This window comes from Mirounga angustirostris, unplaced genomic scaffold, assembly GCF_029215605.1.
Source record: "Mirounga angustirostris isolate CCGP_5_RB_7025 unplaced genomic scaffold, mMirAng1.0.hap1 SCAF_6, whole genome shotgun sequence".
Taxonomy (NCBI): domain Eukaryota; kingdom Metazoa; phylum Chordata; class Mammalia; order Carnivora; family Phocidae; genus Mirounga; species Mirounga angustirostris.
The window spans coordinates 118,531,375-118,550,781 of NW_026991714.1; the positions used below are offsets into that span (position 1 = coordinate 118,531,375).

General features: G+C 43.7%; 1 protein-coding gene across 2 annotated transcripts in view; it reads right to left on the reverse strand.

The window, feature by feature from the left end:
* PANK1 (pantothenate kinase 1) overlaps positions 1-18,533 on the reverse strand; it is a 55,471-nt gene extending 36,938 nt beyond the window's left edge. For both annotated transcript variants that reach the window (XM_064595004.1, XM_064595003.1), the window contains exon 1: positions 17,665-18,533. In XM_064595004.1, the coding sequence (XP_064451074.1) occupies positions 17,665-18,367 (703 nt within the window). In that variant the 5' untranslated portion in view covers positions 18,368-18,533. The remainder of the gene's footprint in view (positions 1-17,664) is intronic.
* Between the last annotated feature and the right edge of the window lie 874 nt (positions 18,534-19,407).

The window sequence follows — 19,407 nt, forward strand, 5'->3', positions numbered from 1 at the left end:
TTGCCTCATTATAAAAACTGCTGAAGGTACTTGTTAAAAATATGGGCTCCCAGGCCATGGCCTGGAGACTGGGATGCAGCGGGACTGGAGAAAATGGAAAATGTTTTCCAGGGGGTGGGGGCGGGGGGCGGCTGTAATTCTCACTGGTCAAGTTCAAAACTGCTGTTCTAGTTGAATCAAAACGAATGCTGTAAGAAGCTAGAGCACAACTTAAAAGTGAGAAATCCGAGTTTGAATGGGTTGCTCTTGCTTTTAACTGTGAGGGAGCTCTGAGGCGGGCCACAGGGTAGTGCCTGGCAATGACCTGGCAGACGTTCCCATTCCCCAAAGGGACCTGAACACATCTAATTGCTTGTTAATGAAATTATTAATGGACAATTTATACCATGAGAGCCGCAGGTGATTTTTAAATTTTAAACACAGCTTTTGAATTTCCAGGTATCATCCACCCAAGACTAAACCCATGCTCATGGGTTTAGAAACGTTCCACATATGATTAAGTTTCGTCAATGTGCTTCTCTCTCCCAGTGACCCCGTGTTAAAGGTAACCACGCATTCCTCAGTAAAGAAGTTAGCTCATGACACAGTACTGGTGTATTTAGGTCAGGCAGGCAGATGTTCTTTGATTTGCAACCCATGTGGCCGACCTTGATACAGACAACCACATGAAATCTGAACAACAAACAGAAACACCAACATAAAAGCTGTGTTACTTCTTTTTTAGCTTAAGATTTGAGAGAGAGAGAAAAAAAAAACAACAACAGGTCTTGCAGGGCGCCATTCTGGTGTTACCCATACATGTATTCTTAGCTTGAACCTGGGCCAGGAGGAAGCAGGGGCAAGATGAAGCTACAGATGAGGGGATCCAAAATGTCAAACCCATGAGGTGAAAAACACTTTTCCTTGAGCGTCTTCCTCAAGTCCCTGAGCAGCTCAGTGAGGCATGGTTTCTTTCCCAAGGTCCTGGAGCCTCTCCCTGCCACCCTTACGAGAGAAAATCAGAGCAGAAGGAGGGATGTCACTCTAGTGACCACTGAGCTCATTCTGTTCCTGTCATCCTCACAGTCAAGCCCTGGACTTCTGTCCTAGGTCCTAAGGAGGGGAAATGATAGGCAAATGAAAACTGTGTCCCAGTCCGCAGTCACACTGTCAAGCTAAGGAAGGGGGGGGGGCAACTACAGACAGTTAAGGTCATTGTCCCTATTTCTCACCAAGAAGCTGTCTGTTCTGCCCCATATAGAGGCAACAGGAGGTATCAATCTTGCATGTGGTCCTCGGCTTTAATAATGTCACCTTCGTCATCAGAAATATAGTCCCTTGACTAAAAAGAAGATCCTGTAGAGATGTACCAAGGGACAAGAGTACAGTGGCCCTGTGTGATTATTTCCAATGTGATCACTTCAGAACCCAGAACTAACCAGAGCGTCCACTCAGGAATGGTTCCTCCAGCTATCTAATGCCCTGCACTGAAGCTCAAGATGGCAATCTCATTACCTGCTTAAATAAATCCCAGTTTAAACCACCAAGAGGTTTAGCTTTCTGTCTTGATAAGCCACCAGAGCATACGTACTTACTCCAGGGATGCTACTGACAATTTAATACCAGGGAGTGGTTAATTGGAGGCTTCAGGGAGAACTGCAGGGCTAGGTGGCACCACCAGGCGGAACAACAGGTTTACCAGAAATGGGCTTTGTTCATGCACTTTAGCTTGACTGTGAAAGTCTGGCAAATCTTTAAAGTCGAGCTGAGTGGGGACTGAGGAAAGATACGCCAACTGCTCACATGGCATTACAAGCTGAAAGAAAGATCACAAGCCCCTCTTCAAATAATCTGAGAACAACTACATGCTGATGGATAAACTGATTCATGAACAGATATTTATGACAGTGAGAGGCACTGTGACACAGAGCCAGGATACGGCCGTGAACTGGCCCCTTTGGCACTTACATTCCAGTCTGCAAGGACTGATCGTTAATCAAGAACAATCAGGAAAGAGTGAAAACTCTGTTATGAGTGAAATCCACATTGTCTTAGGACCAGACACCATTTAAAACAATCCTTTACTATTTACGAATGGCAGCTCTAAGCAGGGTTCCCTCTTAGGCACAATAACCATCAGAAAGTTAAGCCTAAGACTTCCTAGCCATTCAAGAACCTTATCATTAAACTGGAGATGACACTCAAACCTACAAAAAAGTTTAAAACCATAGGATGTGAGTGTTGGAGGGACATAAGAGCACTTTGAGGGAAATGCGCAACAAAATCACAATGAGATACCACTTTGAACCCACTAGAGTGGCTATAATTTAAAAAATGGAAAATGCCAAGTGTTGGTGAGGATGTGGAGAAATTGGGAACCCCTTACACTGTTGGTGGGAATATAAAATAGTGCAGTCACTTTGGAAAACAGTCTGACAGTTCTGCAGGAGGTTAAACATAAGCTAATATATGATTTAGCAAGTCCACTCTCAGGTACACACCCAAGAGAAATGGACACATGTCCACATAAAAAGTTGTACGTGAATGTTCATAGCAGCATTACTCATAATAGCCAGAAAGTGGAAACAACCTGAATGTCCACCAACTGATGAATGGATCGATAACCTATGCTGTCTCCATTCAATGAAGTATTATTCGGCAATAAAAAGGAATGAAATACTGATATGCACTAAGACATAGATGAACGTTGAAAACACTATGCTAAGTGAAAGGAACCAATCACAAGAGGCCACCTACTGTATGACTCCAATATATGAAATGTCTACCATAGGTAAATCTGTAAGAGGCGGAAATATTAGTGGTTGCCTGGTATTGGGAGTTGTGGGGCAAAAAGGAGTGACCGCCAATAAGTTTTCGGGGTGGGGGGCTATGGTTCTAAAACTGACTGTGGTAATGGTTGCACTCTGTGAATACGCTACAAACCACCTAATTGCACACTTTAAATGGGTGAATTGCATGTGAATTATATCTTAAAGCAGATTTTATACATATATGAAGCTCTGGCCTAATATCTTCATTTTATAGATAACTTTTAAAATATAAATGCCAAATTGGGGTGCCTGAGTGGCTCAGTCAGTTAAATGACTGCCTTCAGCTCAGGTCATGATCCCGGGGTCCTGGGATCGAGTCCCGCATCGGGCTCCCTACTCGGCAGGGAACCTGTTTCTCCCTCTCCTTCTGCCCCTCCCTCCCTGCTTGTGCTCTCTCTCTCTCTCACACATAAATAAGTAAAATCTTTTAAAAAATAAATAAAATATAAATGCCAAGTTATAATTGTTCTTGAAGAAAATCTTTCTAAAATGCATGACCCACTTTCCCATATTTTTAAAGAAAATAAACAGTAAAAAAATTTTAACTCTTCCTGATTACTGACGGGCATATGAGAATCAATTTTTGTGCCCATTATAGACTGATGCCTTCAGGAACCACATGAATCTGTGCCTCCCAGGCTGCTATGACTTGAGTATTCTTTTGTCTCTATTATAGCTTTCTCTGTCTTGCTTTTGGGCTAATGCTGTTAATTTCTTGCTGCTATCAATGTTACTGCGGTATATCTATCCCAAACCTGCTGGATATGAATGCAGAGAAACCAGAAAATCAAGTCTGTTAAAAACTGTGCTTTTGGTAAGAGTAAATGGACTCAGAGAGAGCACAGGAAGTACTCTGAATGCAAAATGCAAAAGCATCTCCAATTTTATCTACTTTCCAACACTGATTTGGGTGGCTCATAAGTGTTTGCTTCCTTCCAGTTTCTCAGCTGCCTTCTGGCTCATTGCTGGCAAGTTTCCAGAAGTGACGATCACTGTCATTAGTAATAAATGTTTTCTTTTACTATAACAATTTTTATCAAAGGCACAGCTAAATGTAATATCCAGTTGGAAAAGAGGATGCAACTTTAAAAATATGAGTATTCAAAATATTTTAAAGATTTTATTTATTTATTCATGACAGACAGCGAGAGAGAAAGGCAGAGGCAGAGGGAGAAGCAGGCTCCCCGCCGAGCAGGGAGCCCGATACGGGACTCGAACCCAATGTGGGACTCGAACCCAATGTGGGACTCAATCCTGGGATCATGACCTGAGCCGAAGGCAGACGCTTAACCATCTGAGCCACCCAGGCACCCCAAAATATTTTATTTATCTGGTGCCATTTAGTTTGGGGACAGAGTGCCCTTCTCCATCATTAAGGTAATATTTTCCAAACAATTCAGCAGTGGAAATTTATTACATCTGAGCTCTGGACCTCACATATGAAAGAGATAAAAGCAACATCTTTACATTGGTTTACTTTACAAAACGCATTACACATTTAATGTAAAGTTCATCTATGGAAACAACGCTGTTTTGATGACTGTAAAGGCTAGACAGTTGTCACTTATAGACGATAGCTGTAGTCTCATAAACTTCAGCATCCAATTTATTTTTGTACTTTGTTTGGATTACACAATATGAAGAAAAGTTTGACTCACAGAGAATAGGTGCAAATTCTAACTGTTTTTTGAACAGCTTTCCTTGCAATCCGGGGATTTCTGGAATCAAAACTGATTCAGTAACTTGGAAAGATTTACTGAAAATGTTTCACAAAAACATTTACTGAAAATGTTTCACACTGGAAATAACTAACAACTCCTCCTTTTGCTTGTAACAAACATAAAAATCAAACAAAAGTACCTAAACTTTAGAGTGAGCACTAAAGCTCTAAACTGGACAGGTTATTCATTTACTTGTTATTATATAACTGACCTATGCCAGAGTGAGAGCATTTGCCAAGCAAAAACTAAGTCTTGCCTAAAATTCAATTGAGTGTGGTACGCTTGTACTCAAGTGGTAATATTAACCTGTGCAATTTTATGTGGACATATGTGCACGGGCCGAACTTTTTAAAAGACTTCAGAGCTACCAATTTGCCAATCAGTGGTCTGCTTATAAGAATTCAGGAGAAGCTTATTCCAAGGTCTACAAAAAAATGGGTTAATCCAGCAGCAGCTCTGTTCCAACTAACATTAAGGGTTTACTATGTGCCGAGTTCTGCGCTAGGAGCTTTACGTGCAATATCTGATTTAATTCTCCTAACCCAATGCGGTAGGCAAAGATGACAGAACTGAGGATGAGAAGTTAAGGAACTCACCGAAACAGTAGTTAGGTGGTTTCCAACATGTTTTTTAACGACAGCTTTTAAATAGACAAAAATATTTTTAAAGAAGAATTTTGAATGAAATATTTGGACCCTTTTTAAAAGTTCCATCCTTCACGTAGCTGATGCATAACAAATATCCACTGACTAAAAAACAAAGGAGCATACAACCCAGCATAAGAACAGATATTAGTAAGGTCCCTAAATTACTAGACAATATCACATGATACTCAATACTCTGTCAAAGAAGACAAAAATGTATAGAATGCATCTGAAGCACGTTTTTCATAAAACAGAAAAACGCCTAATACTGACAAGAGTAAGCCAGTCCTGGCAGTTACACAGGTAAGAACTCACTGATGTTTTAACTGGTTTGATCCCCAGGAATGCTTGACAAACAAGAGTGATACTAAACAGATTCAGGATCTTTTTCTTTGTTTTTGTGATTAATTTGAAATGCAGCGTCATCGGTCTAAAGATTGTCTGGAATGGCAAACCGCACAAATTTCAGCAATACCCCTCCTGGGAACCTCCTCTAAACCCCAGGTTCAACCTTTTTTTTTTTAAAGATTTTATTTATTTGACAGAGACAGAGATAGTAAGAGCAGGAATACAAGCAGGGGGAGTGGGAGAGGGAAAAGCAGGCTTCCCGCGGAGCAGGAAGCCCGATGCGGGGCTCGATCCCAGGACCCTGGGATCATGACCTGAGCCGAAGGCAGATGCTTAACGACTGAGCCACCCAGGTGCCCCAGCTGAGGTTCAACCTTGAATGCAGCCCCTCCAGGCCTCCAGCCTGAGCCCAGTCCTACTTCCTATGTGTGTTCAGGATGAGTGCTAGCTTGCCTGCTCTCACCAGAGTGGCTGCAGAGGAAAGAAGGGTGGAATTCTTTTAATAGTGTTCTCAAACTCTCAATCTCAAGACAAAAACTACATAGGAGATGAGACACAAGTCACTTCTAAGCCAGTGAGTCTGGGGTGATCCCCAAGCACCTTTTGGGCGCATTACAAGAATGAAGTTTCAAGTCTCACACCATGAAGAAACGGTTAAAAATTAATCATAAACAAACAATAACAGGGACTGGCAGAACAAACAAACAAAATCTACCCCACCTCCGCAAACTGAATCCTTCCAGGAAACACAATGTCAAATTTTCATCTACCTAGCAACAAACAGGATGCAACAATTTTATCCGTGGTTAGATAACTGAATTTATTCCTCTAACTGTGCACCATAAAATATTATAGTTCAACTGAAAATAACACATTGTTAACTTTTTTCAGCAATTAACAGATAAGGGTTATGTTTTTAAAAGGGGTTCTTACCTTTTAGAAATACATATGAAAATATTTACCATCGAAATGATATATCTGAGATTTGCTGCAAATCATCCAGTTTGAAAGGGCAGGTTTGGATGTAACAGATAAAAGAGGATAGGACATGAATGGATAGGCTGAACGATGAGTGATTAGCACTTCTTGGATATACACGTTGGTTTTATATAACGTTTGAAATTTTCCTAGATAAAAAGATTTCTTTAAAATCCCAACACTCTCCAAATATTCCTACAAGACAGTGAGAGGACAGTGGAGCATGAGTAAAACACAAATGGGATCGAACTGGGGAAGTCCCTTTTTTTGCCCAAAGATCCTGCTTTTGGAAACAAACATGCCAAGCTCCTTTCCCTCTTGGCTGGGACAAATTTCAACTCGCCCGCTCTCACCAGAAACATGAAACGAAGATACTCCAGCAACTCCACCCTGCCATTTCACCAACAGTAAATTAACTTTAAGTCACCCTAGATAGGTGCAAGGCTCATCGGGGCCGGACTTAACACCTATTTACAGAAGAAACGTTGGTGTTTCCCAATCCACGTGTGATGAACATACAGCTCAAAACAATTCAAGTCATCCAAAATAAAAACATAGGGAATCATAAAATGAGCATAAAGAAGCCCAAAGTTACGATTTCCCTGTGATTAACACTTCGGTGCAGCACGGATATATATCTGTATACCTAAAGTCATGTATACTATTTTCTTCTCCTTTCCTTAGTTCCCCTGCTGCATTGCTGGTATATTAACACCTGCTTGTCCTACCTACTGGGTGATCCAGCACTGAACCCAACTGTATTTGGGGTAGGAATTTAAGAGGCAGAAAGGGAGGCAGATAACAGTGCAATTCCAAATTCTACCCTTACATCATAGCGGGCCCTCAAATATTTGTAGAAACTTGCTTTCCTGAGAATGAAGCTCCTTTGTCTAACTCCCCATCTTCTGGCATTGTCCTACTTAGCAGAGGACACGTTGGCCTTTTCCTCCCCTTCTGACTCAAATGCCTTAATAATTCAGCTTATATTACTGATGTTCTCTGGGACTTTCCTCTGCGTGACCCATGACCTGTTTTCTAGTCAGTGGCGTACTGGTAAATGTTTAGCAACTGGCTCTCTAAAAATAAAGCCTTGATTTTTACTCTTCACTAATTTCCACAGTATAAATACACCCACCGTAGCCAATTTCAAGCTACTGACATAAGGACATTGAATGCAGTTAGAAAGTAATGTGTACGGCCAGCTCTCAGGGCCTGTAGGAGCCAGCACCAGCACATCAAGGGGACTCCTCGTGGTTTGTCTCGGATAATCCCATTTTATGCCTGTGGTCCTGGCATAATTATTCATGATACCCCTCACCACTCTTTAAAAGTGTTGATGAGGGGCGCCTGGGTGGCTCAGATGGTTAAGCGTCTGCCTTCGGCTCAGGTCGTGATCCCAGGGTCCTGGGATCGAGCCCCGCATCGGGCTCCCCGCTCAGCGGGGAGCTTGCTTCTTCCTCTCCCTCTGCCTGCTGCTTCCCATGCTTGTGCTCTCTCTCTCTCTGTCAAAAATAAATAAAATGTTTAAAAATAAATAAATAAATAAATAAAAGTGTTGATGATAGGGGCACCTGGGTGGCTCAGTCAGTTAAGCATCTGCCTTCGGCTCAGGTCGTGATCACAGGGTCCTGGGATCGAGCGCCATGTCGGGCTCCCTGGTCAGTGGGGAGTCTGCTTCTCCATCTCTCTCTGCTCCTCTCCCCCATTCATGCTCTCTCTCTCAAATAAATAATTAAAATCTTTGAGAAAAAAAGTGTTGATGATCTTTTATGCAGTCACTCCAAAGAATAAATCACATTTGGGCCACTTCCTTGTAGTAAAAACCTTCTATAAAAGATAAGAAGATGTGGTATCTCCTTGCCCAAACAGATACTACCTTCCTTTCCCTAAATACACAGCATGTCTTTAGATGTTCTTCATCAAACATTGGTAGTTGGGCAAGTATGAATAGTAAGCAGACAGCCTCAACTATGTTCACGTCTTCTAATCCATACACACAGAGTTTAGTGACTTTGGAAATGCCTTAGTATTTGAGTAAAATCAAGCCAGGTAACTGGCTTCAGTTTACACTCCAGCTTGGAATCACGTGAAGCCAAGTATCACATGTAAAGTCTAGTGCAGGGATAAAAACTGGTTAGCGCCTGTGGGACCCATAGGCTTATTAAATCTCAGTGTTCAAGGTCACCCAGGTCAGTACTTACTTAATCCCCTTCATGACAACCCCAAGAGGCCATCCTCCTGTCTAAGCTTTAATGCTGTTGGCAACCCATTACAACCAGTGCTGAATCGCATGGATGATGGAGTCTGGCAGGTGAGTCTGTGGGTCTTGGTTTCTCAGAGGGTGGGACCCCAAGGAAAAGTCAAGATAAAATAGCTGTCTTTAAATATCTAGTGAGCAGTCATGTAGAAGAGAGATTGGACAAAATGTATGGTCAAGGTAGAAGTTATGGGAGTCTGATTTGACTACGTGTAAGGAAGGGCATCTAACACCACCACCCATAATAGCTAACATTTGAGTGCTTACATTCTGCCGGAAGTCTCATCACACTGCTGACCCACATCAAGTTTGAAGTCACACAAGTCCACCCCTGCCTCTCTCACTCCTGGACCTCCTGCCTCAGGCTGTAAAGGAGTTGTTTGTCCAGAAGCCCCAGATGATTCCTAGTAACCAACACCGTCCAGGCTGGTCCCCGCTCCCAGAGGTTCGGGTAGGCTCACACTATCCAGAGGCGCAAGCCAAAGGCCCTGTGGCCCCGATTCAGCATAGAGTCAAGGCCAGGTGCCCCAGAAGGTTCATGTGCTAGTCTTAAAGGCAACAAGTGCCCAGAAATATCCATCTCCTCATCTGCCAGAACAAAGTTTGCTAGGCTGCAGGTTAAAAAGAAGGCCTAAGAACTCCACGCAGCTGTTCTGAATTCTGAAGCCTTGTCCGATTCATGCAGCTTTTACAAAGGCCAAGCGCTCACTTTCCTAATCCTTCTCATCTCTTTCGTGCATTATCTGCCTCACCTAAGGGCTGAGGTATCAAACTGTAAAGATCAAAGGAAGGAACTTCCTTTTTTAAAAATCACTTTGTCCTGGCACTAGATTAGCAGTAAAATCAATGACAGTCTTCTTAGTCACAAAGTTGCCAACATTACCCTCAGACAGGGCATGCTGTACTCCATTTCAGGAGTTGCAATGGGGCAACTTAAGAAAAGTGACAATGAGGTCATTGAATTGTGACACAGGCCATGTGTCCTGCTTCTAGAAACGTCAGAGGGAGTTAGGGGAGCTTCCACACAGGATGTGATGTTAGGTCAGTTTAGAACATACCCGGAAACCCAGGCCCAGTCTCAGTCCGGGCAAGATGGAAATTCTGAGATTTCACAAAGTTTTGAAAGTCTCTGTGACTAAATAACAGCAATAATATTAATATTAAATGACCTTTATTAAGAGTTGCTAGTGTTAATAACCAAATGTCTTTTACTGTGCACACACCAGGGTCTAGTCATTCTATTCTACACTTATCTACATTTTCCACATTTGGTCCCCACAACTAGTAAGATGGACCCCATTAACTCTATTCAAGAGATAGTCCCAGAAGTTGAGGATCTCACCTTAAGGCTACACTGTTATTAAACAGTGCTGGGGCACCTGGGGGGCACAGTCAGGTGAGTACCTAACTCTTGGTTTTGGCTCAGGTCATGATCTCAGGGTCCTGAGATGGAGCCCCGAGTTGGGCTCTGCGCTCAGTGCGGAGTCTGCTTAAAACTCTCTGCCCCTCTCCCCCCACTCTCTTTCTCTATCTAAAATAAATAAATAAGTCTTTAAAAACAAAAACAAAAACAAAAACAAATACCAAACAAAAAAAACCCCCACAGTGCAGGGAGACTCTAAATTTAGGTCTGGTGGCTCTAAAGCTCTTTCCACTACAGAACACTACTCACACTTTCCGAGAGCCCTCTACGGTCCTGAGTCTAGCCCAGCAGAGTCAAAATCTGAACTCTGACGGTTTTACCCGGAGCCCTTCTGCCCTCCCTCAGTTTCTTCACCTGAAGAAGGAAGATCATGATAAGATCTGTCTTACCATTGTCTGAGTATCTTATAAACAACAGAAATTTCTTTCTCACAGTTCTGGAGTCCAAGATCAAGGTGCTGGTGGATTCAGTGTCTGGTGAGAGCCTGCCTCCTAGATGGCTTTTGGTGGTAACCTCACATGGCAGAAGCAGGGATGGAGGGGCAGGGGCGGCGGCTAGCTTTCTGAGGTCTCTTTTCTAAGGACACTAATCCCAGTGGCTCTACCCTCATGACCTAATCACCTTCCAAAGGCCCTACCTCCTAACACAATCACCTTGGGGGTTAGAAGTCAATACATGAGCTTTGAGGGACACAAGTCCACAGCAGTACCCATCTCATAGGGTGCTAGGAGTGTTTGTTCAGATAATCCATGTAAAGTCTTTAGCTCAGAGTCTGCACATAGTAAGTGCCCCGTAATGCTGGCCACTGTTACTTCCACAGACACACAGATCAGCTTTTTGCCAAAGGTACAGACTGCATACGCTTATCTCTTCCGAAAATTTTACAGAACACACTTCTTTTCCTGACATAAATAATAGGTTTATTGTGGCAGAAAAAACAGCCAGCTAGCTGTCAATGGACTTAGACCTGGGTCTGAATTTTGGCCCTGACATTCACTGAATACAGGTCTTAGGGCAGGATACTTCATCTCTCTGAGCCTCTCTTTCCTCATCTGAAAATGGAGAGTGGGGTTGGTAATTTGCATACTTTCATAAAAACACAGGCCTTTAGCTGTTGCTCAATAACAGCTACTCTGATTACTCAATCAAAGTGACTACTGTTAAGTACTCACTATTGTCAGGAGTTTTCCCATCCTCTTTCCAAACTATAGAGAAATCTGCTAGAGGTCCAGATCATTATTTTGATGGAACAGCCGCTAAAAGTAACATTACCTTACCCCTTTGAATTGACGGAGAATACGAACACACACACACACACACACACACACGATTAGCCAGCTCTAAGCATCTACGAGATGGCATGAATTAAGTAATGAGATACCAAGCTTGACAGCTGCACTATCTAGAGAAGAGGTCTACTTAGAAATTCTGTGCACCACATTTGGTACACTGAACAGTTTCCATATCTGAATCAGAATACTGCCATCCCAAGGTGAATACTGACTTACCAATTAAAGCTAAAACACATGTAATTAAATATCATAGAAGTCAAACCTTGACTTATTTTTACTTTCATGGCATTTGATTTGTATTAAAACCACACAGGTTTTAACAGGCTATCACAAAACCAAACCAAACCAAACCCCAAACCTGTCAGTTAAAACCAGGACTCCTTTGTGTCCCTACTAATTCTGTTTCCAAAACCACGATGGCTTTTTGTTTTATTCACTTGGTAAGCGTCCCACATGCTAAAAATTAACAGTACTCTTTCCATCTTTGGTTACCGTGCCAAACAAATATGCTTCACATTAATGTTGAAATTCATTTACTGGTCTTTTGAGGAAAAGTGTTCACGTGTCTAAAAGATCCTGATACCTGACTTAACCTCTTCAATGCTGGACACTTGGGCCTTCAATTCTTTTTTATTTTAAATATTTTATTTATTTATTTGAGAGAAAGAACATGTGAGAGCGAGCACAAGCAGGGGGAGTGGCAGGCAGAGGGAGAATCAGGCTTCCCACTGAGCAGGGAGCCCGATGCGGGGCTCGACCCCAGGACCCTGGGATCACGACCTGAGCCAAAGGCAGACGCCTAATGACAGAGCCACCCAGGAGCCCCTAGGCCTTCAATTCTTAATCTTCAGTCCAAATGTGCATTGCACAACTCATAATTTCATTGACAAACTTGGGAATCTGACCATGTCCCAGAAAGTAGCAATAGTATAATGAGCCCTTGCTTTCCATTTCTCTTTTGTTCTTGAATATGCATGCTTCCCATCCATCTAGAAGCACTGAATATGGTTGTTGTTGTTTTAAAGCGCATATATCTACATTCTATGCAGATACAACCAGAAAATTCTATTATCTTTTTATCCTGGTTTTTCTAATTAGCCTGATTCAGAGGTAGTAGAAAGCCCAAATGCCAAAGCTAAATACCCCAGTATTTAGAAAATCGACACCTCTTACTTTCACAACGGTGGCTAGCTAAAACTGGTAACAGACTTCGGTTTCTTCGGTTTGTACCCATGAGTATGTTCTGTGCATAATGAATTCTCACCCATTTTCTGCTAGTAGTGTTCTATCTAAATGACTTGAGAAGCCAGAACTTCCCACCCCCACCCCACAGGAGGCTGCCAGCACTGATCCAGTCCTTATTCCTGCTTGTTGCCGCACAACAGAAGAGGGAATGGAGAGGACAGCACTCATCACCCAGCCTTCTGATGATGCCCAAATATTTGCCTTTCTGCAGCATAGTGTTCGGTGACTCCAACAATCCCCTTGGCATTTTTTCCTCCCTCCACTAGGGTGGCTCATCTAACAGTGTCCTTGTGGTCTAAAATATCCAGTATTTCAAGGCAACATCTAAATACTACCTTGTGCCATTTCTGTTCCACCTCCAAAAAGAATGTATTCGCCAATCTCAACAAAAATAACTTAAGGGGCTCCTAGGTGGCTCAGTCGGTTGAGCATTGGACTCTTGCTTTCCGCTCAGGTCATGGTCTCTGGGTGGTGAGATCGAGCCCCAAGCCAGGCTCCTGCTCAGCGGGGAGTCGACTTGAGATTCTCTCTCGCTCCCTCTCTTCCCTGCCCTCTCCTCCCGCTTGCCCATGCGTGTGCGCTCTCTTTCTCTCTCTAAATAAATACATTTTTAAAAACCAAACATACAAAAAACAACTTAAGAATGAGTTATGTAGGAAGTTGTTGCTGCAGCGATGTTTATGATATAGAGACCCTCGCTACAGCCTAAAGCTAGGAGAGAAAGGTTAAATAAATTCTGGTATATCCATATAATGGAATATTGGGATTATAATACACCATTAAAAATGATGTTTGCTAAATGCTTATGCTAAAATTTTATTTTTAAATAAAAGTTATCAAAATCTTATCTTAGTATGATCCAAAATTACCTGTAAAATATGGTACATTTTAAACATGTACCATAGTTTTCTCTGAGTGATGAAACTGTGAGTACTTTTTAACTGCTTTTTTTCCTACATGTTTGTATTATCCACTATTTTTATTGGGGAAGGGTAAAAAAAAAAAAATCATTGTAGGACTAAAAGTGTTACAGCTAATCAAATAAAACATTTTGGTCTTTCTTATTCTGAGTCTGTATTTTTTTTTTAAACTAAGTCAGTCTGAGGTTGTCTCTGCCAGCTTTGTTGTCCTGTTCTATGGATTAACAGTGGACAGGATTCTGTATGTGGGTGATGACAGCTGGCCTTTGCTGAATAACTGCTATGTGCCAAGCAGGAATCTAAGTTCTTATTATACATTATCTCATTTAATCCTCACGTCAACCCAGCGAGGTAGTATGATTATCTCCATCTCATCATACTGGAACTGAAGCAGGAAGGTGAAATAACCGGCCTCAGGCCATCCAGCTGCATTTCAAACTCATGCCCTCCTGGGTATGAATGGCTACACCATTTATAACACATTAAGTCCTCACAGCATTTTATTAGGACTATTAGAATGTTTCAAAATATTTGGGAAATGCGCTGACTCCATAAGGTGCTACTTACGTGTACTTCGAAGAATCAAAGCACCAAGAAACAGGCCAAAGGAATCTCCCAGTTGATACTTTATGGAAATTCCACTGCAGGACTTTTGCCAAAGTCTATCTTATGGATGGACATGGCTACCTCAGTGAGGTAGAGATGTGACTTGTACCTTTTCTCCGTGACCTCAATCAAGTGTTCATGTCCCCAAGAAGCAAGGCATAAGAGAAAAGAACTATATCACCTATAATCAGACTTCCAACTTAATTGAGGAGATAAGACAAATAACACACATGAAACAATCAGCACAAGGCAAAAAACCCAAACCATAATTAAATGCTTAACTATAACTAGTGTAGAAGTCACGTGGAAAGACCTCATCAGCTGTGAAGTGTGAGAATTTGAAAGGTACAAGAAACCACACTTGAAGATCACCTAGCCAACTCCAGCATCTCAAGATGAGAGCTAGTAACTTGGTTGAGGTCACAGAGCTGCTGAGTAGCTGAGGGAAGTCAGGTAATGAAGGAAGTTCGATGAAGCGGTTAGTCTTAGAAAAGCCTTCCAAGGACAAGTAGTGAGGTGACAGTACTTTTCGATGAACAGCGGACAATATTCCTCTCTCCTGCTTTAGCAAAATCAACCTGCCACTGGTCTGGTGTTTAGATTACAAGCTTGTAAAGAGTCCCTGCACTGAGATTTCATTTTTAAAACAATTAGAAACTACTGAATTGTTTGTTTCATTCCACTCATTGTTTTTAAACATCAAGTATTTTATGTACTGCACTCTAAGCTCGATATTACCAAACAGAAACACACCTACTCACATCAGCATTCCAGATGCTTATCTGAGAGAAGTGAGATCTGGCTGTCTTTAACACACCTCTGGTTTAGGTAGTAGACTCAGGTGTCTGATGTTGTAAAATGGTAAGTAGGAATTATTTGCCTAGTTTTGATGCTTCAATCCCCAACATACTCTTACATTTTATTTAAAGCACCCAAAACTCTTTGTTATAGTTGCTCACATAAAATCTATCAGTCAGGGATGCCTGGGTGGCTCAGATGGTTAAGCGTCTGCCTTCAGCTCAGGTCATGATCCCAGGGTCCTGGGATGGAGCCCCGCATCGGGCTCCCTGCTTGGCGGGGAGCCTGCTTCTTCCTCTCTGCTGTTCCCTCTGCTTGTGCTCTCTCTCTCTCTGCCAAATAAATAAATTAAATCTTTAAAAAAAATCTATCAGTCATTAGAAAATAGGGATATATTTAACTCTAAGTGGATTAGAGAACCTAAATATAAACTGATTGAGCACTATCTTTTTTTATAAAAAGATACCTAAAAGATACCTAGGCAAGGTGTAAAGATATTAAACCTAGTTTTCACTGAGGAATTTTGGTAGTGAATACAGCAGATGTGACTCAGAACACGTAAAATTTATTTCAGAAATGTTCATTCAAATTTGAGAACAGAAAACATGATAGGATAATGAAAAGTTGATTTGGATGAATCCCTTTTACTTTTTTTTTTTTAAGGATCTTATTTATTTATTTGACAGAACCGATAGAGCAGGAGAGCACTAGCAGGGGGAGCAGCAGAGGGAGAGGGAGAAGCAGCTACCCCCACAGCAGGGAGCCGGATGTGGGGCTCGATCCCAGGACCCCGGGATCGTGACCTGAGCTGAAGGCAGTCGCTTAACCAACTGAGCCACCCAGGCGCACTTTGATGAATCCCTTTTAAAAGTTTATAGGTAAGTGTCCTGGTCACTGAATTTAAGATAACTAAGGTTTTTATTTTTGTAAAAAATACAAACCACTTTAATTTCTGACACCAAACATACAGGCATAAAGTTACATTTTCTTGTATTCTAAGATAATAATCTCTGTGGGTTTGCAAGCTCAAATTAAGGCTCAAAATGGTTTTTTCTATGCTTCCAATCTATTATTAAGAGTGTACTTTAAATTCCTCAAAAATTACTTAAAAAGGTGTTGTGCTCTCATAGACCATTTAAGCTAGCTGGAATACCCAAAAACTCAATATAGTTCTCTTTCAATATATTTTAGCAATTTACATTGCAAACTGTCATACAATTTGTACACATAGATCAGAGAAATAACTAAAATGTGGTTTTGAAAGAAGTAAAACAGGTTAACAAATCATAAGTAATCAATATTAAGTCCATAAGGAAAGTAATTTTCTAACAAGTCTCAAAAACAAAAATAAATACAAATTCAAGTGCTAAGTAGATGTCCTCCTTACAACCATTGCCAAATCTCTGGGGCTTCAAAGTTCCAGACAAGACTTCTAACTTTCAATCTAAACATTTCAGATCTACAAAATACAAGTATCAGAGTCACATCCCACACCGATACTTCCTAAAGTCTCAGAGATTTTAACTGGGCACAGAAAAATTAAGAGTCTAAACAGAAACAAAAAAGTTTGCCAAATACCAAGTTTTTACAGATATATCCAAAACCTATACTAGCAATTTCTCAGTATCAGACATATGCAAATGGTGTTGGATGCAATCACTAATTAGTGATGCATTCTACTTACTTTGCTTTTTGCCATTTATAAGCTTCATTAAAGACACCCAGAAAGAGGTAACCAGTTGAATGAGGTTCGGCTCAGATGGGAAAAACCGGTTGTAAACTCGATCTACAAATTTACATCTCACAATGTCCTGCGGGGAAGGTACTCTTTATAGACTAATATCATATACAAGCTTTAGACTGTGAAATTACGCATTTCAGCTTTTTACGCCACACACACCATTAGAAACCCTCAACTCTACATCCCCAATTCCCGGAAAAAAAAAAAAACACAAAAAACTCCACCTCCAATTTTCATTGGTCCACATAGTTCCGGCCCACATGGTATCAGTGGGTGTGTCGCGGCCAACAGGTCCTCTCATTGGCTGCGAAGAAAAAGCATTTAATAGGCTGTGATTTGGGGGGTTGTCAAACTCCACGCCTCCAGGCCTGGCGCTTGCCAATAGACCCGAGGTACTGGCGGCTACTCTGCGATTCAAAGGACAAGGTGGCTGCCTGAGCGCTAACCCCAGAAAGACGAACTCTGAGAAGGAAAAGGGGCAAGGAGAAGGGAGAGGACGGCTCCGGCTGTCCCTCCAGCTCTACCCCTACTCCTGCACCCCGAGAAATGTTCTCACACGTGCATTTTCCCATCAACAAATTAGTGAGGCGGGCGATGCGCTAGCCTTTTTTAGAGTCGTGACCGAAGGAGCAGCGCAGGATCCGCATTCAATCGGCCCATTCTACAGACCGAAGCAAACAAGAGTGAGGCTTAGGCTGCGATCTTTAGTGCTTGGCGCCCCTGGGGAAAGAATCAGTCCCGGGAGCCCCCTCCGTACACTGCCCGACAGCGGGCGCTGAGGCGCACCGGGCGCGCTGCGGTGCCTGCCCCGCCGCTCCCGGGTGCTGGGCCCGCGGGATGCGCCTGCCTCGCGCCAGCGCTCCCCTCGCGATGGGACTTACGCGGCCTGTTCTTTCTCCCAGAGTCCATTCTCCTCCGCAGCCGGCATTTCTTGGCCGGGGAGTCGTGCTGAGGGGGCGGTGGCTGCGGCTGCAGCTCCGGCAAGAGCGGGAGGCGCGGGGGCGCCGCGTCGCCACCGCCCGCGGGGCCCCGGCTGCAGAGGCGCGGCGGCTGGACTGGCGGCGGGTGGAAGCCGTTGTGCAGCAGCCCGTTCACGGCGGCAGCGCCGGCGTCGGCGGGGGCCCCCGGGGCGTGCGTGGCCGAGTGCTCCGGCCGCCCGCCCCGGTCGCCCATGCCGGGGGCTGGTGCGGTGGCGCGCGGGCCCCGGCTCAGGCGGCCTCGCTGGAGGTCATTCTCGGGCGTCTTTATTTCCCCGGATCCTCCCTGCGGTTTCCGATTCAGCAGCCGCAGAGCCGGCGCCGGGGGATGGCGAGCCCGGCGCTCCTCCCCTTCTCCCACCGGCTCCCCCCGCTCCTTAGCGCTCTGCCCCCCGCGCGCCCGCCCCGCCGCGCCGGCCGGGAGCATACCGGCTCCCGGCGCGGAATCCGAGAGCCCCGCGGACCCCCAGCCGGGGCCCCCGCAACCCGCCTCCTCCTGATACCCGGGCCGTGCGACTTCAAACGCGGCTTCCTTGCCTCCCAGACCTGTCCCCGCTACTGAGCATGCCCAGTGCTGCCCGCCACCGCCACCGACGAGTTTCAACATGGGGAATGAAGTTCTCAGGGTTTGCAAAGAGATGGGCGGGTTGGGCTTTGTATCTCGGAGCAGCCGAGAGGGGACTGGGCGAGGCTGGCGCTAGAGGAGCAGGCAGCTTGGGGAGGAATACGGAGGCACACAAATATCTGTAGAGGTTTCAGGTTTGCTAATCCTGCCCGCAGTGGGCTAGACACCTTTGCAAGGTCATTCACTGTGTCACCTCCAAAACCCCTCCTCTCCTTGCTTTGTGTGCGTGTGTTTGGTTAAGTGACCAAACTACTCACAGGCCTGAGTGGAGGGAGGAGAACGATTATTTATAGAAAGGTAAGCTGATTTGCGAAGCAAAGGGAGTGAAATTTCTTTACTGGCCCACATGCAGACACCATGCGGTTTCCTGGAGTTGTCTTTGCGGGGAGGAAACCTAGGAATACAGTGTAAGGACAGTGAAGGACACAGCTGCACACGGGATTAACCGGTGCTGGAAGAGACCAAGTACACAGAAGCAGTCCCAAGCTATAAAAAGCACTTTCCTCACCCAGAAAGGACTTCAAGAGACAATGTCATCCTATTTATAGAGTAAGGAGTTGCCTGTGTTTTAAGAAGGGAAGGCAGCATGGCAGGGTGGTCAACACCATAAACTTTGGAGTCAGAGCTGGGTTCAAATTCCAACTCAGTCACTGAGCAAACCCATAGAAAATTGCTCAAGTTAACACACCTGGCAATAGGAAACAGGACTGGACATGCTCAGTAGGCAGGAAAAACTTGGGTGGTGAGGACCTTTCCAAAGTTATGTAATCCCTTGAGGCCTCAGCTTTTGAATCTCACCAGGAGCTGTTGCGAGAAATCTACCTGAAGTAGCTGGTACAACCCAAGCACACAGTAAATGCTTCAAAGAGGTAGTTATTTTAATCACATTGTTATTATTAGCAGTCCACCCTTCAAGTGAGGGGAGCAAACCATGCTCACAGCCATATTTACAGTATGATTTATTACGTGTGATGTTCTCCATCATTTGTATGGACTGAATCTGCAGAGAAGTCAGAGACTAC